General features: G+C 36.5%; 1 protein-coding gene across 2 annotated transcripts; it reads right to left on the bottom strand.

Annotated features, from left to right (window-relative positions):
* Nucleotides 1-3,360: 3,360 nt before the first annotated feature.
* Nucleotides 3,361-20,602, bottom strand: LOC129484514 (olfactory receptor 52N2-like). 2 transcript variants are annotated; one of them, XM_063641220.1, is made up of 2 exons: nucleotides 20,353-20,602; nucleotides 3,361-8,843 (listed from the first exon to the last, which is right to left on the bottom strand). In XM_063641220.1, the coding sequence occupies exon 2, from the start codon at nucleotides 8,791-8,793 to the stop codon at nucleotides 7,843-7,845; it is 951 nt and encodes a 316-aa protein (XP_063497290.1). In that variant the 5' UTR covers nucleotides 8,794-8,843; nucleotides 20,353-20,602; the 3' UTR covers nucleotides 3,361-7,842. The 2 variants fall into 2 exon arrangements, with proteins under 2 accessions (XP_063497290.1, XP_063497288.1); XM_063641218.1 differs by having other exon boundaries at nucleotides 3,361-8,847; nucleotides 20,353-20,596.
* Nucleotides 20,603-21,966: the final 1,364 nt, after the last annotated feature.

Here is a 21,966-nt window from a genome sequence, read left to right on the forward strand (position 1 = left end):
AATATCCTTCAAATAATTAGAAAAACCTATTCTAAAATTCATATGGAACCAAAAAAGTGCTGAAGAGCCAAAGCAATCCTAAGCAAAAAGAACAAATCTGAAGGCATCACATTATCCAACTGCAAACTATACTATAAAGATACAGTCACCAAAACAGCATAGTACTGGTATAAAAACAGACATACAAATCAATGGAAGATAATCAAAAACTCAGAAATAAAACTTCACACCTACAACCATCTGATTTTCTACATGGCTAGCAAAAATGAGCAATGGGGAAAGGACTGCCTATTCAACAAACAGTGCTGTGATATTTCACTAGCCATATGCAGAAGATTGAAGCTGGACCCTTACCTTTCACCATACACAAAAATTAACTGAAAATACATAAAATATTTCAACGTAAAACCTCAAACTATGAAAATTCTAGAAGATGGCTGGGCACAGTGGCTCAGGCCTGTAATCCCATCCCAGCCTGAGGCGGATGGATCACGAGGTCAGGAAATTGAGACCATCCTGGCTAATATGGAGAAACCCTGTCTCTACTAAAAATACAAAAAAAAAAACTAGCCGGGGGTGGTGCGGGCACCTGTAGTCCCAGCTACTCGGAAGGCTGAGGCAGGAGAATGGCGTGAACCCGGGAGGCGGAGCTTGCAGTGAGCCAAGATCGCGCCACTGCACTCCAGACTGGGAGACAGAGCAAGACTCTGTCTCAAAAAAAAAGAAAAAAGAAAATTCTAGAAGACAACCTAGGAAATACTCTTCCCAGCATCAGGCTTGGCAAAGAATTTCTGGCTATGTCCTGAAAAGCAATTGCAACAAAACAAAAATTGACAGGTGGCGCCTAATTAAACTAAAGAGTTTCTGCACAACAAAAAAGATATCAATAGAGTAAACGGGAAGCCTACGGAATAGGAGAAGATATTTGCAAACTATGCATCTGACAAAGGCCTAATACCAAGAATCTATAGGGAACTTAAGCAAATCAACAAACAAAACACAAATAACTCCATTAAAAATGGGCAAAGGACATAAACGGACACTTCTCAAAAGAAGACATACAAGCTGCCAAGAAACATTTGAAAAAATGCTCCACATCACTAACCATCATATAAACGAAAATCAAAACCACAATGAAATACCATCTCAAAACAGTCAGAATGGCTGTTATTAAAAATGGTGAGGCTGAGGAGAAAAGTTGTTGTGGGAATGTAAATCAGTTGAGCCGCTGTGGAAAGCAGTTTGGAGACTTCTCAACAAACTTAAAACAGAGCTACCATTCGACCCAGCAAGCCTGAAAGAAAATAAATAATTCTACCAAAAAGATACGTGCATGCATATGTTCTTTGCTGCACTATTCACAGTAGCAAAGATATGGAATCAACCTAGGTGCCCATCAATTGTGGATTGGATAGAGAAAATATGGTACATATACACATGGAATACTACACAGCCAAAAAAAATAATAATGAAATCAAGTTCTATTCAGCGACAAGGATATAGCCGGAGGCCATTATCCTAAGTGAATTAGTGCAGGAACAGAAAACCAAACAACCACACGGTCTCACTGATGAGTGGGAGCTAAATATTGGGTACACACAGACACAAAGATGAGAACAACAGACACTAGGGATTACTATAGGGAAGAGAGAGGGAGGGACCCAAGATGAAAAACTCCTTACTGGGTACTTTACTTACTACACAGGTGATGGGATCATTCATACCCCAAGCCTCAGTAGCACACAATATACCCATGTAACAAATCTGCACATGTACCACTGGAATTTAAAATAAAAGTTAAAATTTTAAAAATAAAAAAATAAACATTTAAGGAAACAATATTTAACATGTTTATTGGTATACGGAGAAGCTAAGTGAATCTACAAATGAATTATTAGTATTAGTTTATTAACTTAAGAATGCCACTGGGGCCGGGCGCGGTGGCTCACGCCTGTAATCCCAGCATTTTGGGAGGCCGAGGCGGGCGGATCACGAGGTCAGGAGATCGAGACCATCCTGGCTAACACGGTGAAACCCCGTCTCTACTAAACAAAAAAAATAGCCGGGCATGGTGGCAGGCACTTGTAGTCCCAGCTACTCTGGAGGTTGAGGCAGGAGAATGGCATGAACCCGGGAGGCAGAGCTTGCAGTGAGCCGAGATCGAGCCACTGCACTTGAGCCTGGGTGACAGAGTGAGACTCCGTCTCATTAAAAAAAAAAAAAAAATGCCACTGGAAACAGGGTAAATAAAGAAAACCAAAACCAAATTTTATTAGTAATCTAGTAGCACATTAGAAAATAAAAATTAAAAACTGATATCCTTTCCAATAGTTTCAACAATTTGAAAATCTTCACTAGAAACTATGACAAAGCTATGTCCAGGGATTGGAAAGCTAATATGGTACAGAGATGATTGCATCTGAAAGTAATTTATAAATTTAATAAAATCTCAAATCCTAGAAAGCTTTCTTTATTTTCAGAAATATGAAACTGATACTATAATTTATTCTGAAATGCAGCAGAGCACCAATAGCTTACCTAATACTTTTAGAGCAACAAAAATAAAATCATGGCTGGAGAACACCCAATTGTAGTAAAATAGCACAATTTAGCCATTTTTAAAATTGATAAACATTCAGGCCAGGCGCGGTGGCTCATGCCTGTAATCCCAGCAGTTTGGGAGGCCTAGGCAAGAGTATCACAAGGTCAGGAAATCGAGAGCAGCCTGGCCAACATGGTGAAATCCCGTCTCTACTAAAGATACAAAAAATTAGCTGGGTGTGGTGGTGTGCACCTGTAATCCCAGCTACTCAGGAGGCTGAGGCAGAAGAATTGCTTGAACCCAGGAGGCAGAGGTTGCAGTGAGCCAAGATCATGGCATTGCACTACAGCCTGGGTGACAGGGCGAGACTCCGTGTCAAGAAAACATGCAGTGTGTCCTGTTTTTATAGTTTTTGGGGGGCAAAACTTCAGTGTTGTTTTTTGAAAAGGAAGAAAAAACTTGATTACTTTATCTACTGAATATAAAAATATATTGTAATATTACAGTAATAAAGACAGGGAAGCCTTGGGACAAAATGTACCCACTGAACAATAAACTTGGTATAAAAATAAGACAAAACCTAAGTATGATTAATTTTTATTATTTTTCCTTTGTTTTTACATCAATAACTTGTTATGAATATTTAAAAAACATCTTGTAAAATTGAAGATACACATACCTTTTTCCTTCCAATTCTCCTCGCTCCATGTTGTAGAGGAAGACTTGTTTAAGTTCACCATTGATATTTACATACATTTTCAACGACACAGAGTTTTTCTTGCAATATCAAAAAATTAGCAACCATAAAGACCATAATAAAATTAATAGATTTTGTTTATCAAAATAAAACATAATAAAAACAAAATATAATGGATAATAAAAATGGAAGCCACAGATTGGAAGAAAATGTGTGCTAACATATACAACTGATAAAAGAGACATATTCATAATATATAAAGAAATTTTATACATCAAAACTAAAAGAAAAATAACTAAAGAAAAGGACAAAAGTCTCAAACTGCCAGTTAAGAAACAATTCAAATGGCACACAATCTACGAAAATGTGTCCCATCTTTCGTCATCAGGTAAACCCAAATTAAAAGTGTGGATTTTACAACACTGACAATAGCAAGTGTGGGAGAAGATGTGGAGTAACTGGAATTCCTATACACTTGGTGAGAGTTTAAACTGGTACAAATCATCTTGGAATACAGTTTATACTCTATTCCAAAAGTGATCATTCTAAAATTCAGACATTCCACTTGGGTTTAAAACCAACATGTAAATGTGTGCTCCAAAAAATATACACAAGAATGTTCATAGAAGCATTATTTATAGGGGCCCACTAAAATGTCCCTCAGGAGTATAATGAATAAATAAATTGTAGTACATTCATAAACTGGAATATTTTACAGCAATAAAAATACCAAAATAATGTTTCATAGAACAACATAGATCATTTGCAGTATAACCATTGCCTTTTTAAAAGCTCAGAACAAATTATCTCCACTCTTCTGAAATTTGACACCATAGGAATCTGCATTTCTTCTCCTTGCCTCTTTTCTTCTCTCCCTCTCTCCCGTCCCCTACTCCTTTTCTTCTTCCCCTTTTCTCTTATTTCTCTTTACCATTTCTTTATTTTCTTTTCCTTACATTTAACCTGTTATTTTTCTTTCATATGTGGACTGAATTTTCTTTTTATCATAATTATAGTTCAAATCTCTTAGACTATAGATGCAAATGATTCTCTTGAAATGCTTTTTCTTTGTGGTATGCTCTTTAGACTTGCACACGTGCATCACTAATACATTTGAATTTATTCTTTCCTCGACTTTAATACCATTTATTCTTCAGTCACTTTGAGCTCTGCATTATTAAAACAAAGGATATTTATGTTCTGTCTTTATTCTCTATCCTTTATCTTCTTTAAACATTTTTATCTCATGTCTTTACTCACTGCATTGTATAACAACTTTTAATGTTTACCTTTATGTCACTAATTTAAAAGAATAACTTTAAAATTTTACTTTCTAACCATAGATTTTAGTTTTGTATTATGTTTTTACTTGCCTAAACTTTCCTTTACTAATTTATCATTGTTTAATCTCATTCTGTTATCTTATCATCTCATTTTCTATTCTTGTCATCCATGCATTTCTGTCATTATTTTTTCTCCTTTTTCATAGATTATATGAAATTATATTCATTTTGTAGTTATTCTTTAAACAGGCTTTCTAATCTTGCAGTAAACATTTTCTACATCTTGGTAATCTTTTTGTTCTCTTACAGGCTATTTCTTCTCTTATTTATCAGGACATTTTATAGGTCAATATAATAATTATTATTTGTTGTGTTGTTGATTTCCTTCTGTATTCCTCTTCAACCATAGCTAGATCTGTCTATTCTGGCTGTTTTTCAACAAACGTGGAGAATAAGACGTCTTTGTTTTCTACCTCGCTCATCTTGTCATACTTAGACACGAAGGACAGAATAATATATGTGTTCTCACACCGATTGTCAGTTTCTAGAAAAGTTTGTTTGGTGTTACTCCTCTCCTGAGGGAACATTCTTTTATTCTGTAGCTGCTTATTCTCTGACCCACAGATAGTGTACAGTGTACAGTTCCCAGAAATTCCTTAAATCAAGGTCCATTCTACTGGTACCCCAAATATGTTAATTATTAATGAAGACTTGTGGACTAAATTTATCATCATACATCCTTATTTATTCATCCTTCTTTTTCAATTTCTACTTCCTACGCTATTGTTTATTATATTTGCAATTTCCCTCAGTATGTTGCAGGTGGGCATATATCTTTGAGTGTGGGAGTTTAAGAGAGATGCACAAAATATCAGGATGTGTGTTGAGTATTTTTTACTACACACAGAGAAAACTGATTAGGTAGAGAAAGACAAGTGTCTGAATATTTCTTATATATGTTCCCATCTTTATGGAGTCTTCCCTAGTGATAAACATTGCATCGCTCTTTCTTTAAATTATTGTATTGATTTTTTTTTCTGTGCCTTTGAGCTGGTTGGCATAAATATTTTAGCTCCCATCAAAGGCTGTGCAGTGATTCCAGAATCTAGGTTTCATGCACTGTTCAACCTTTACATGTAGACATAAACAACACTGAAGCCGTATGATCAAGCAGAGTCTCAGTATGGACTATAAGACCTCACCTACTGTTTGCCCTTATAACTTTTCTTACTTGTAGAATCTCAATTTTCTTACGCCTTTAGTTTCATTCTCTATAATTTCAGAAATGTATTTAATCCAGTGTTTTTATGTGTTTGGAGTGTTGGGGAGTGCACATTTCTTTTTATGTTCAAACTGCTACCCTAACTGGAAAACCCCCCAGATACCCACTTAGCATGATCAAATAACCCCCTAAATTATACTAGCATTTTTATTATGACATAATTTCAGGAAACTCCATATAATATCTCACAGTGTCAAAAATTTCTAGCAGGAGAATAGTACACTCTACTAGTTACTTGCAATTATGTACTTAAATATGTATAAATGTGCATTTTACAAATACCAGTTGCCATAGAAGGTTTGTACTGACAATAAAATTTACAAAACTAAAAAAAGAAAAAATTCAGCTAGGTTTACTTAGTATTACAGAAAAATGCAGGGCATGGGAATCAGCATACACAGTATCTTCAGATACTGTGTTCAGGGCTCCACGGTGACCCAAATACAGCTTCCCAGCTGCTCCACATTTTGCTTTACGGGACGTGAACTGGCTACAGGGGACAAGATCAACATTTGTGCATGATTTGTTCATAATATAAACTTTGTTTGAGCTACCAAAATCTCTTTGGAGTCAAATTATAGATTTTTAGCTGTGTCGGTTAAGCTTGAAAAAAATTGCTATTAAAAATACCTTGGCATTCACTTCCTTAGGTTTCATGAATTCACTTTTAAAAGTATGTATGTCTATTCAAATCAATTGATATGTATTTTGTCTCTTTGTTAAAATGAGAGGAGAAGAGTGTGTGTTTCATATGGGATATTGTAAGATTTCGATGGTATTCTGGGTATAAATAGAGTTGATTCTCACTCAAGAGACAAAGAGTAGCACATATTTGGGAAAACATTATTCTCCAAAGTACTGTCAAATCCCTATAATGTAACTCAGGAAGTTCCAATAATTGAGGCCTTCCGCATGCAGTTGGTTCTTGACTGGAGCATAAAAGTAAGAAAGATGCAATGTGAGGACTTCAGCTGAAGGCTAGAATATTGGCATATGGTAGTACATATAGCACTGATGATGCTAAACCAAGAAACAGAAAACTTATTCCTAATAACAGGCTTGCAACAGCTGACAACTTCTCATGGTGAACTGTACTCCCTCCTCCCCATCACTTCACTTTTGCTACACCTTATTCTCTCTTTTTTACGTCCATCATCTCTATCACCTCTTGATCCTCTTTCTCTGGTAGTCTATGACACTGAATTCTTCTTATCATTCTCTTTTTCTGAACACATACCTTCCTTGTATGTGTATGTCCAGAGTAGGGTAGCAACTGGTAAATTCTGTGAAGTCAGCTAAATCCAAATGTTTACAGGTTTTCCTGGCAAATCTCCTCCATTTTCTACTATCACCTTGCAATAATTTCTAAGGCATTCTGTGTCTCCTTCAACAATGTCTCAGAATTACCCTTGAGGGATTGTTTCTTCTAAGTTTCCACAGCTCTATTCCTTCCTTACTTATCTCCCTGTCTTTGATTTGATCATGTTGACACAAATATATAAATATTATTCTCCTTCATAATAGAGAGTTACTGCAACTTATATAGATATAATTTTCTTAACTGAGAAAAGCTGTGCAAAATTATACATGAAAAGAATAGTGAGAGTAAATAAAATCACTAAAACAAATTTCAAAGGCCTTTTTCTATAAACTCTAAGGCCTTTTTTGGTGGCTTTCTGTCTTTTCATGTTGCACAAATGATTTGTGCAACATGAAAATCTCAGATTTGTGCAACATGAAAGACACATTAGAAATCTATGTAATGTAATTGTTTCAAACAGCCTCAAAATTATAATGATGTGAAATTATATTTATAAAAGCAAACTCAAATTTAGGAGGCTTGTTTCTTATTTAGATCATTAATTTCTGTCATTAATGACTTCTGCAGAAAAAAGAACTCAGTTGATATTATAGCCGATAGTCAATTAATATTGCTTTCTGTAATGAAAACAATTTGTTTTAGTTTTATATTCAAGTTATTTTATAAAATTTTCTTTAGTTTTCCTTATTTTTGAATATGAATGAATCTATTTTATACCTAGGATACCTTTCTCCTTAAAATTAACTTGATTACCCCTTCCCGGATCTGCTTGGTCTTCACTCCATAAACAACAGGATTCAGAGTGGGTGGAAACATCAGATAGAGATTGGCAATAATGATGTGGATGTGGTGGGGAATGTTTTTTCCCCCAAAACGATGAGTAAAAATGGTGAACAAGGCTGGAACATATGTGATAATAATAGCACATATGTGGGAGGTACAGGTGCTAAAGGCCTTATGACGAGCGTCTGCTGATGACAAACTCACCACTGCCTGCAAGATCATGGCATAAGACACAGCGATGCAAACCATGTCAAAGCCCCCAATCAGAAGGGCTGCAAAAAGGCCATAGACAGCATTGACCTTGAAATTGCCACAGGATACCTTGGCCACAGACATGTGGTCACAGTAGGTGTGGGGGATGAAGTTCCCCCGGCAATAGGGCAGGCGCTTGGTGAGGAGAGTGAATGGGATGATGAGCATCACATTCCTCAAGAAGGTGGCAAGACCAGCCTTGGCGATGACAGGGTTGGTAAGGATGGTGGCATAGCGTAAGGGATAGCAGATGGCCACATAGCGGTCCAGGGCCATGAGCATGAGCACCCCAGACTCCATCCCTGTCAGCATATGGACAAAAAACATCTGGGCCAGGCAGGCATTAAAGTCAATCTCTTTGAGGTTGAACCAGAATATGCACAGCATATTAGGTACCGTGGTGGTGCACAAGGTGACATCGGTGAAGGAGAGCAGGGCCAGGAAGTAGTACATGGGCCGGTGCAGGGCCTCCTCATGGCTGATGAGGCAGATGAGCCCACAGTTCCCCACAACAGCAATGGTGTACATAAAGCAGAATGGCAGGGAGATCCAGATGTGTGTGGCTTCCAGCCCAGGAACACCATTCAAGATAAAGAATCCTGGGGTCAGGCTGGAGCTGTTGTCCCCAGACATGACGGCTGACAGGAGGAAAGCATTTTGTACTCTTTAGCAGCCATTGCTTTCTGCCTAGGAGAGGGAGAGGTAGAGTTAGAGACGAGATAAGAGCTACTGGTTTGGACAAAGTGAACCTCAAGTGCCATGTACATTCACCTTACATTGATAACCAGAAATTCTTTCTTCCAACTATAGCAAGAAAGACTTTGAACTACATTGTCCAAAATCACTAAGCAGTACAGTCTTACCACTACTCAATGTGCCATTGCAAACTTTGATTAACTATCCTGACTTACCACACCTCTCCCCAGCACAACTCTTATACTCTACTACATTCTAATAACAAATTGTGAGCTAGGCTGTAACTGTCTTCCTCCTTCAATAAGTCCATTTCTATTCTGTGCTCTCGGAATCTTCCCATGCTAATTGTACCTGAGTCTTGTCACTGAAATCACTTGTGTATAATTACAGCATCACCCTAATCTGACCCGTTCTTATCAGTAGCTTAACTTTCCATTTTTAACAATATCTCAAATATTAGCACTTTTCCCCTGCCTTGATGATAACAAAAAATGCTTATATTCTATATATAAGATGTCAACAATGTTCCACATAACTTACTCAAGATAATACCTAGTAGATAATAAAATATATGTGAATGAGTGAATATATGAGTTAAGAATTTGGTATGTCTGATACTCAAACTCTATCTGATGTCAAAATCATGTTTTTCTATACCATGGAATTTGAAAGGAAGTTCTTGACAAGAAACAGGAAGATATTTACGATTCTAAATCATTAACAAGTTTTACATAAGTTTAGTAGTGATTTTACTAAAGATTTAAATTCAATTAGGTATAAAATTTGGCTTCTCTATCTTTTCACAAGTTCCCTATCCATTCTCAATACTAAATTTGCACTCAAAAAGCCCTTGAAGTTCTGGGATTATTGACTGTTTGTACTGCTTTAATTTAGTATTATTTTTGTTATAACTGAAAGGAAGTCAATTAAAAAATAGCACCATATCTTTGGATTGCTATTTCTTGATGGAGCAGTAGAAAGAATTGAATAGTATTTGAAGGAATTTATAGCTTCAGGGGAGTTTGAAGAAAGTTGAAGGGTCCTAATGATTAAATTTTTTTTACTCAGAATAAAACCCTAATCCTTAAGTTCTGTAGTAGATCCCATGGATTGAAGCCAATGCCAAATATTCCTCACCATCTGGCAGAAATAGATATATATTTGCAGTGTGATGGCATGGATTACATGGTCGTGAATCCACAAGCTTAGAGTTCTGTGACCGAAACATTCTAGAAATCACTGCAGTTGTCATGTCCACTGGCTGGAGTACATGGAAATTTCCAATGATGGAGGGAAATATAAAGCAACCGCATGTTTCAGAGGCTCGTGATCTCTGAATACTACCTGACTGGATCTCATATAAATAATCCCTTCTTATAAGGAAGTTCTCACAGTACCTCTCCAGAATGTCACTGTTTCAAGAAACCATCATTTTATGTTCTTAGACAAGACAAACTTAAAGATTAAAATTTCTAGTGTCTACTATCTTTTATGTGTACACCACATTGAAATGAATGGGATGAAAAGAAAATAAGATTAAGTCCAGTGGAAGCCACCCAGAAAGAAAAAGAGCCATTACCTCTTAAGAAGTGAAAGGGAAAGTAAAATACATTGCCCCTTACTGCTATTACTTTTTAAAAACTGTTTCAATGTATCAGGCTGTTGCATTCTTTGCCAAAAATATCTTTACACTTTCCTAAAATAGGGATTTATGAAAATTGACCAATCTCACCTCAGTGCTAGGCACAATCAAATCTCTATGCATGGCTGAGAATCTTTAGGAGTTGTCTGAAATCTAGGATGACATCTTCTTACATAAAATTTTTTGTTTCCCTGGGGAATTTCCAACAAGATGTCCCAGGCTGATTTAGTCTCCACAATTAGGTGTCTCCATGGGTTCTGTTTAAAAGAGAGTGAACTTTGGGCCTGCTGGTAATAGATGTATATTTAGCAGCTTTTGAGTAGAGAAAGTTTAATGCTTTTTCCCAAGTGGGAAATATGGTCACCAAGTCTGGTCACGAAAAACATAATTTTTTAAAACTTTTTTTTCCTCTTACAACAAAAGAAGTATGTCTTTAATACAGAAAATGTGGAAACTGTAGAAAAGTATAATAAAGAGTTGAAAATCACTTGTAATTCTAAAACAGAGGAATAAGCACTCTAAAAAGTTTTCTGTACTTAATTCAGTTATTTTATAATTATTATGTATAATATTCAGAGATTTCAGAAAAGTAAATTGCAGATGATATGGAGTTGTGTACATTGTTTCTATCTCCAACTAGTATTATTTTGTGCATATTTCATCATGACATTGTATATGCTTTGAATTAAAAAGTTTAATAGCTAGACCTTCTTTCCATCCAATAGCTGTACCAAATTTTAGGCATGCACAATTTTGATTGTGTTGATAAATGTTAGAAAAAATCATTTCAATAAAATTTGTGGTGATGTTCGTTTCCATGCAAAGTGACTGAACCATCCCCCCATGGATACTATTATATACCTTCTTTCCCAAGCTTCACTAGTGCAAATACTGTCTCACTTGTATTTTAAATTGAATTAAAATTAACTTCACTAGTAGTAATTATGTCACTTTTTTCAAGTGTTCTTGGTCAACTTTTTTTGTATATTTATTAGTCATCCACCTCCTTGTCCATCTTCATTGGAGGTGTTAGTGTTTATTCATTGCATGATAAGCACTTTCAAAATGAAAATTATCAACCCATTGTCTGTTGTATTTGCAAACATTTTTTTCAAGGTTGTATTGGTTTTAAATTTTATATTATAGTGGAAAGCAATTGTATATTTTGACCTTTCTTCCTTTTTACTAAAAAGCCCCACAAAACACAATTTTTCTATAAACTCTTTTGTATGAAATGATATGAAATAGAAAATAGTCATACCATTCCCATAAACTCACATTTCACCTTAATCCACTTCTGAAGTAAATGCTATTAAAACCTAAAGTCTGATGTATGTATTTCCAGAAATTTCTTTTATAAGTATTTAAAAAATTAATGTATTACTTTTGTTGTTTTGTTTAGCTTTCAGCATTAGCAATATTACATACAGGTGTATAAAGATTCCTGAGACTCCTTGGAAAGAAAACTTTCATTTAAGTGAAAAATTTAGTTGTGTTTAAAAAACAATAGAATACACACAAAATCATTTTGTCAAAATTTAAATTAATGCAACGATTACAAAAATACATATATGAGTTTCAGTGTAAACTCTTCCCTTTTAGATCTAAAAATGTAGAAAATTGAGAATTGGTATGAAACATTGGTTAGATTTAGATCAGGAGGTCAGGCGCGGTGGCTCACACCTGTAATCCCAGCACTTTGGGGAGCCCAGGAGTTTGAGACCTGCCTGGACAATATGGTGAAACCCGTCTCCACTAAAAATACAAAGATTAGCTGGGCGTGGTAGTGCAAGCCTGTAGTCACAGCTACTCGGGAGGCTGAGATGGGAGGGTGGCTTGAGCCTGGGAGGCAGAGGTTGCAGTGAGCTGAGATAGCTCTACTGCACTCCAGCCTGGGTGACAGAGTGAGACCATGTCTCTCAAAAAAAAAAAAAAAAAAAAAAGATTTAGATCAGGCTTCCTAAATTGGAGACCATACATGGCCTCCACACTGTTTACACTCAACTGCATCAAGACCTCCTATGCAGTTCTTTAAAAAGAAAGTTCATACGGTGCCCTATAATTTACCGCTTTGCTCATAAATATTTGTATTATGTTTGGTTTAGTTATTGACATGGCCGATTCATTCTTTTTGTAATGTAGTAAAATATACATTAACAAAGTTTGCCATCTTAATCATGTTCAGGTATATACAGTTCAGTGGCGTTAAATACATTCATCATGTTTTGCAGCCATCACCACTATCCATCTCCAGAACTCTTTTCATCTTGTCAAACTGAAACTCTACACCCATTAAACAATAACTCCCCATTTGCCCTCCCGCCAGCCTCTGGGAACCACCATTCTTTCTGCTGTCTAATGATTTTGACCTTTCTAGGTACTTTATATAAATGGAATCATATGATATTTGTCTTTGTGACAGGCATATTTTATTTAGCATAATGTCCTAAGTTTTATCTATGTGGTAGCAGATGTCAGAATATTCTTCCTTTTTAAGTCTGAGTAATATTCCATCATATGTACAGGTATATACACACATACATATATATACACATATATAATGTATATATACACATGTATATACACACACGTATATACACATATGTATATACACACATACACATACATACTACGTTTTGCTTATCCATTATTCATTCATCCATTGATGGGCAATTAGATTGTTCTTATATCTTCGTTATTGTGAACAATGTTGCAATGAACGTGTGACTGCAGACACTTCTTCAACATACTGATTTCAATTCTCTTGGGGATCTCATGCAATAGTGAGATTGCTGAATCATATGCTATTTCTAGTTTTAATTTTTTGAGGAACTACCATACTGTTTTCCACAGCAGCTGTAGCATTTTACATTTTTGCCAAAAGTGCACAAGGGTCCAATTTCTCTACATTCTCACTGATACTTATTATTTTCTGTTTATTTTTATAGTAGCCATCCTAATTGGTGTAAGGTGGTATTTTATTGTAGTTTTAATTTGCAGTTCCCTAATGATTACTGATGTCCAGTATCTTTTTATGTGTTTATTATCCATTTGTATATCTTCTTTGGAGAAATGTCTATTCTAATCCTTTGCCCATTTCTTATTAAGCTGTTTGTTGTTGTTGAGGTTTAAGAGCTCTATATATATTTTGGATATTAATACCTATCAGATATATAATTTACAAATATTTTCTTCTAGTCTGTGGGTTGCCTTTTTACTTTGTTTATAGAATCTTTTGATGCACAATTTAAAAACAAATTTCATAAAGTCTAATTTGTCTGTTTTGTTTTCTTTTGTTTCCTGTGCCTGTGCCTTTAGCATCATTTCCAAGAAATCATTACCAAATCCAATGTCATAAAATTTTTTCTCTTTGTTTTCTTCCAAGAGTTTCATAATTTTAGGTTTTATTTTTAGGTCTTTGATCCATTTTGAGTTAATATTTGGACATGCTGTTATGTAACAGTCCAACTTCCTTCCTGTACATGTAGATATCCAGTTTTCTCAGCACTATTTATTGTAAAGAATGTCCTTTCAACATTGAATGATGTTGACACTCTTGTCAAACGTCACTTTGCCACATATGTGAGGGTTCATCTCTGGGATCTCTATTCTACTTCATTGGTCTGCAGTTCTGACTTTGTGCTAGTGCCACACTGTTTTGGTTTACTGTCGCTTTGTCGTAAGTTTTGAAATCAGAAATGTGAGTCCTCCAGCTTTTTTCTTTGTTCAAGATTGCTTTGGCTATGTAGGGTCCCTTGAGATTTCATATGAATTGTAGAATGGATTTTTCTATTTCTGCAAAATTAATTATTGGGATTTCGATAGGGATTTTACTAAATCTGTAGATTACTTTGGGTTGTACTGACATCCTAACAACACTGTCGTCCACCCCTTGAACATGGCATGTATTTCCATTTATCAATGCCTTCTTTAATTTCTTTCTGCAATATTTTACAGTTTTAATTATATAAGTTTCTTACTTTTGCATTAATAACAAACAATCTGAATGGAAATTAGGAAAACAATTTAATTTACAATGGAATTAAAAATAAAATATAATTTTATTATTTATTTTGTATTTTCTTATGTATTTTATTATTTTATGTGCTATTGTGAATTGAATTGTTTTTCTAAATTTCTTTTCAGATTGTTTGTTGTTAATGTATAAAAAGGCAACTGATTTTTGCATTCTGACTTCGTATCTTGTTACCTTGCCCATTTATTAGTTTTAACAAGTTTTGTGGAATCTTTAGGGTTTTCTACATAGTAGAGCATATCAACGGTGAACAAAGACAATTTTACTTCTTCTTTTCCAATTGAGAGGCCTTTTATTTCTTGTCCTTGCCTAATTGCTCTGGCTAGGACTTTCAGTACTATGTTGAATAGAAGTGGTGAAAGAGGATCCCCATGTCTTGTCTGATCTCAGAGGAAAAGCTTTCAACTTTTCACCACTGAGTATGATGTTAGCTGTGGGCTTCTGATATATGGCCTTTGTGTTGAGGTACACTTCTTTAATATCTAACTTGATAAAAGTTTTCATCATGAAAGGAGGTTGAATTGTGTGAAATGCTTTTTCTGCATTTATTGAAATGATCATATATTTTTGTCATTCATTCTGTTAATGAGGTGTGTTGCATTTATTGATTTGTGTGTGTTGAAACATCCTTGTATTCCAGTGATAAAGCCCAAGTGATCATGGTGAATGATCCTTTTACTGTGCTTTTGATTCGGTTTGCTAGAATTTGTTGAGGATTTTTGCATCTGTTTAACAGGATATTGGCCTATTGTTTTCTTTTTTGGTGTCCTTGTCTGGTGGATGTCAATGTAATGCTGGCTTAGTAAAATGAGTTTGGAAGTATTCCCTTCTTTCACTTTTTGGAAGAATTTGAAAATAACTGGTATTAATTCTCCTTTAAATGTTTGGTAGAATTCAGCAGTGAAGCCTCCATGTCCTGGATTTTTTTATTTTTTTTGATGGGAGATTTTTTATTACTGATTCAATTGTTTTACTTGTCTTTGGTCTGTTTAGATATTCTATTTCTTTATGATTTAGTATTAGTAAGTTGTAAGTGTAGTTCAGGTCCAATGTTTCATTATTGACTTTCTGTAAGTTGTAAGTGCCAAGGAATTTATCCATTTCTTGTAAGTTATCCAATTTGTTGGCATATAATTGTTTGTAGTAGTCTCTTATGACCCTTTGGATTTCTTTGGATTCAGTGGTAATGCCTCTTTTTTCATTTCTAATTTTATTTCATTTGAATCTTTTTACTTGTTTTTTATAGTTTCTATTTCATTTATTTCTGATCTGATCTTTATCATTACCTGCCTTCTAATTACATGGGTTAAGCTTTTTCTTCTTTTCCAAGTTCCTTGAAATGTAACATTAGATTATTTATTTGAGATCTTTATTATTTTTTGGTGTAGGTGTTTCTGGCTATGAACTTACTTGTAGAACTGCTTTCATAGCATCTAATAAGATTTGCTTTGTTGTGCTTACGTCTCCATTAGTATCAAGATATTATTTAGCTTCCCCTTTTATTTATTTTTTGATCCATTGGTTTTTCAGGAGTGTAATTTTCGTGTATTCGTAAATTTTTCAAACTTCCTTTTATTATTAGTTTCAGTTTTATATAATTGTGATAGAAAAATACATTTGATATGATTTCAGTCTTTAAATTTTTATTTAAAATTTAAATTTTTTAAGACTTGTTTTCCAGCCTAAAATATAACTGATTTGGTCTGAAGTATAGTTCAATTCCAGTGTTTCCTTATTGATTATCTATATGGGTGATCTTTCCATTGTTGAAAATGGGGTGTTGACATCCCCTACTATTATTTTATTGCAGTCTATCTCTCCCTTCAGCTCTATGAATATTTTCTTTATATATTTAGGTGCTGTGATATTACAGACATATATTTACAATGGTTAATGTGCTTGATTAATTGGCCTCTGTATCGATATATAATTACCTTTATACTATTTTAAATTTTTGTTTTTCCTCATTTCCTTTTTTTTTGAGATGGAGTCTCACTCTGTCACCCAGGCTGGAGTACAGTGGCAGGATCTCGGCTCACTGCAAGCTCCGCCTCCTGGGTTCACGCCATTCTCCTGCCTCAGCCTCCCAAGTAGCTGGGACTACAGGTGCCCGCCACCACACCCGGCTAATTTTTTGTATTTTTTAGTAGATACAGGGTTTCACCGTGTTAGCCAGGATGGTCTAGATATCCTGACCTCGTGATCCGCCTGCCTCGGCCTCCCAAAGTGCTGGGATCACAGGCGTGAGCCACCTTGCCCGGCCCTCCTCATTTCTTCTCAAAGAAAAAAGCAAGATACATGTGCAGAATGTGCAGGTTTGTCACATAGGTATACGTGTGCCATGGTGGTTTGCTGCACCTATTGACCCATCCTTCAAGTTCCCTCCCCTCAACCCCCAACCCCCAACAGGCCTTGGTGTGTGTTGTTTCCCTCTCTATGTCCATGTGTTCTCATTGTTCAATTCCCACTTATGAGTGAGAACATGCAGTGTTTGATTTTCTGTTCCTGCCTTTACAGTTTTTGATTTAAATGCTATTTTAGCCAATATACATATAGCTACTTCTGAACTCTTTTGCCTTATATTTGCCCAAAATATCTTTTTCCATTCCTTTGCTTTCAACCTGTGTGTGTGTCTTTAGGGGTGAAGTGATGCTCTCACAGGCAGCAAATAGTTGGGTCTTCTAGTTTTAATTCATTCAGCAAATCTATGTCTTCTGATTGAAGAATTTAATCATTTTTCTTTCAAGGTAATTATTAATAAGTAAGGACTTACTACAGTAAGTTGTTGTTTTCTTGTTGTTTTCTTGTTGTTTTTTACATTCTTTCTTCCCTTCTTCTTCTCTTGCTGTCTTCTTTTGTGATAGATAATTTTCTCTAATAGTGTGCTTTCGTTCTTTACTTTTTATATTTTGTGTATCTACTATAGGTTTTTGCTTTGTGGTTACCTCAAGTCTTACATAAAACATTCTATATTTATAAAAGGCTATTTTAGGCTGATAACAACTTCAATTGCATAAAGAAGTTCCATACTTCTACTCAACTCTCCCTGATATTTTATGTTTCTGATGTCACATTTACTTCTTTTTATATTGTATATCCCTTAACAAACTATTGTAGCTTTTTTTTTTTTTTTTTTTTTGAGACAGAGTCTTGCTCTGTCGCCCAGGCTGGAGTGCAGTGGCGCAATCTCGGCTCACTGCAAGCTCCGGCTCACTGCAAGCACCGCCTCCCGGGTTCACGCCATTCTCCTGCCTCAGCCTCTCCGAGTAGCTGGGACTACAGGCGCCCGCCACCACGCCTGGCTAATTTTTTGTATTTTTAGTAGAGACAGGGTTTCACCGTGGTCTCGATCTCCTGACCTCATGATCCGCCTGCCTCGGCTTCCCAAAGTGCTGGGATTACAAGCATGAGCCACCGCGCCCGGCCTGTAGCTGTCTATTTTTTTAAATTAATTTTGTCTTTTAACATTCATATTAATGATATAGGTGATTTACATACCACCATTACAGTATTAGAGTATTCAGAGTTTCACTATGTACTTACTTTTGCCAGTGACTTTTATTCTTTCACATGTTTTCATGTCACTAATCAGCATCCTGTTTTTTCAGCTTTAGCATTTCTCGTAAGGCAGGTCTGGTTGGTAATACACTCTCTTAGCTTTTGAATTCCATTTTTATATTAAATCTTACATATCAGAAGAATAAGACAGGTGGCCAAAGTTTAAATTATATTTATATATCATATTTTATAAATATTTAATATATTTTATGTGTTTAGCCACTTTTGCCAATAGTTTTTTCAAAAATTATTTTCTCAACTTTCTGTATTACAATAAAAAATTGTTATCTCCAAGTGGAAAGCTTTTATCATTCATCTTCTTAAACCTTTTCATTGTCTCTCTTGTTCTTACCATAAACCCAAAAATGACTCTAAGAAATAACCTGACATCATAGGCATGGGGCTCTAGGTTTAGTATGAAGCAAAACAACAATAACAAAACAACAAAAAGGTAACACGTTAGGTTAAAGAAAAAAGACTGTGTACTATAAACTCAGAACTGGCCCCTAATTTGAGCCCACTTAATCTTGTTTTCAGTCCCTTCATGTGTGGCACATTCATTCCTCAAAACCTCCATGCCGGCCATTTCCTCTTCCTTAAACACTTTTTGCCTCCCATCCCCCTTCCACAATGTCAACACCAGCTTATCTTCTGTACCACCTTGAGCATTTGTTCCTTCTGAAAGTCTTTTCTGATATTTGTAATTTGTGACATTACATCTCATTATACTTATAACACATTCCTTTGCGTTTTTGCTTCATTTGACTTTTCCCCTACCTTATTTATTTACCTTTCCATCATAATTCCATTTTAAAATGTTTTGGGATTTTCGAGGGCCTGTTAATACAACCTTGTACTTTCCTCCTCAGTTCAGAGCTGAGACACACAGGAGGCAAGGAGTTGACAGAGAATGTCAACAATTTTATGATATACGTCTGGGAAAATGAGGCTTTAGATTTTTCAGGCAAAATGCCTTGTTCTATCTTGCCTCTGATTTAGACTAGCTTGCTCATCCAGTCCCTAGCACAGACACCTACAAGTCTCTTTCGGAAAGGTTGGCCACTGACTTTGCTAATGTGCACAGACCAGAATGCATGGCCTATTCAGACAGGGAGATTGACTTCTGTGAAACGTCAAGGCTCAGCATATAACTCACCCATAGCTCACTGATATCTGATGCTTCTCCCCTCAGAGGAATGAGTTACGACAAGAAGAATGTCATTCTAAATGAAGTCCTTATACTTGAAGTAATAAATGTAGAATAATGAATTATACCCTTTTCCCAAATCTCTCTTCCTTTCCTTAAACTTACTGCTATTTGTTCTTTCTCATAATACAATGTCTTCTTGTACTAAATTCAGATTGTGATAGCCTCTCCTGAATGACTACTGGGTAAATAACAAAAGGAAGGCAGAAATAAAGATGTTCTTTGAAATCAATGAGACCAAAGACACAATGTGCCAGAATCTCTGGGACACATTTAAATTTCTTGTCTTTAATTAGCCCACAGAAATAGTTGAACTATCCTTGGGCAATGGTATTCATTTTTCAGCTTTTTTATAGAACTGCTTTGAAAATAGCTTTAGTTTTTTTTTTTTTTTTTTTGAAAGACAATGTAAGATACAATAATTTTCTCTGAGTTTCTCTTCAAAGATTTAGCCTGCTAACTTCCTGGTCTTTTGTTCTCAAACTCAACTTTCCTTTCCCTTAGTTGCTGTAAGATAGCCTATCCGCTTCCCATCAGCTCTAATCAATAACTCACATCTGTTCCCTTAGTTACCTGGACTCATTGTTGCCCGGAAGATGCACATCTCACATGCCTCACCACTGTATCCCATGTCCCCCTTCCTTTCCATATTTAGAAAGATATTTGCAAGTAGCCAATCTGGTCAGCTCAGCCCATACGGGAGTGACACAGCCCATGGGGAACCCCAGCCCATGGGGGAGTGACACAGAAGTAGAAACTACTGTCAGAGATAAAAGCTCCTTGCTCTCCTTCCTTCCCTGTGATCTTGATTGATGCGAATGGCACCCTTCTACAGAAGTAAATTGCCTTGCTAAGAGAAATTTTGCCTAAGTGTTGGTTTCACTTTGCGGCACTGAGCATTTATTCCTAGAGCATTTGTACACCCAGCAACTCTGGGGGCTCATCTGGGATCCCCGTTCTCCTTCAGAAAGGGGTCTTCGGTCATCCTACCCAGGTTAGACGCATTCCAATGCCCAGTTGCGTTAGTCTCAGGGAGGGGAGATCGAGACCTACCCATTGTGATGAATAAACCCGGACTCTCAGCAACGCGAGGAGGAGAGGCTTGCAATACCGTGGTGACCAGGTAAACTCTGTGCACAGACCAAGGTAGGAAACGTCACAGGGGCGACAAAGTACTTCCTCCTTGGTGGTTGGGGGCCGTGGGTCGGGGCATTCTGGAGGTTGAAAGTGCCTGAATGGTAGCAAGCACTACTGCTGCGCGGAATGAATGAGTCCAATCTGTGGTTCCGTGGTCACCTCATATGGGGGTCCCATCAAGGGTTTATGCTGACCCGCCATCAAGGCTACGAGGAACCTTAAATATTCCCACTAGGGAAGCTGCCAGAGTGGACAAAGCGAAAGGATGCAAAGAGCCTCCAGCAGGTGGGGCTAAAGGATAGGCGAATTGAGCCTCAGTAAAGATTCCAGTGAAGGATAGGCAAGAGGTCCCCTAACATAAGGGGTTGAGCCACAAGGAATCCCCCGCCAAACAGGCAAGAAATCCCTAATATGATGGGGTTGAGCCACAGCAATCCCCCGCTAGGCAAGAAATTCCTAATATGAGAGATTGCACCTAGCCAAGACCCAATATGGGAAATATTACAAGCAAAAATGGTAAGAATAGTAACAAAGATATATACCACCTGATAGTCCCCTAAGTCTCATGAAAAAAGATATGAATACTAACAAAGATATACCACCTGATAGCCCCATAGGTCTCATGCTAAAATGTTGGGAAGATAATGAAAGAACTAAACATAAGAAAAAGCAACAAATGATAAAATATTGCTTTTCTATTTGAACTCAAAGACCTAACCTCAATCCCTCAATCTTCTGGCCAAAGTTTGGGTCAACCGAGGACATACTATGTAAACTTTTAGTTTAACATGTAAATAATAAAAGCCCAGTTTCTCAAGAAGAACTGGACTATGCTCTTTTTTGGAGGCAAAGATCTGTCCTCCCTTTCCCTTTTGCACCTGCCCCTACTGTGGAGACAGTGAAGAAGGGTGCTCAGAGGATCCTAGCAAAGAAAACAGCACATACGATTCCCTGGACCATCCTCTACCTAATCCCCCTAGTCCCCCACCTAATACCCCCAACCCTTCCCCTCAGGCCCAGCATAAGTTTCCCTCTCTGAAAGGACTCCAAGCTCCTAATTCGCCAGGTGGCTTTTGCCAGGCTAGCAACATCAAGGATCTGCCTCAACGTGTTGTCGTTGTCGTCCAGCCTCTAGTGCACCCCCACAGCAGGAAAAGCCCATGCTCTGCCGCAGCCTATGCCCCAAGCAGACTACGCTATGGGACATATGCCTTACTTTTGCCAGGGTCAAGTAATATGGGCTTCAGATGCGGCTCCAAGCAGCTAGGCATCCCCGCAGCTAAGTTTCCTGAGCAAGTAGTAGATAATCTTTCAGCTGATATATCCGCTAGCATTTATTATGGGTCAGGCCAGTGTTAAAAGTGAAAATATCCACCAGAAAAGAACTTTGATTCTTTAAAGTCACTTATATTAAAATGTACCACCAGAAAAGTATTGCATGTGTATAAGTATGGGTTTAAAAGGATAGTTTAACATTAACGACTGATAATTCGCTTAATCTAGCAAGTTTCTTAATGAGCTATCCAAAGC

This window comes from Symphalangus syndactylus, chromosome 6 (genome assembly GCF_028878055.3).
Source record: "Symphalangus syndactylus isolate Jambi chromosome 6, NHGRI_mSymSyn1-v2.1_pri, whole genome shotgun sequence".
Lineage (NCBI taxonomy): Eukaryota > Metazoa > Chordata > Mammalia > Primates > Hylobatidae > Symphalangus > Symphalangus syndactylus.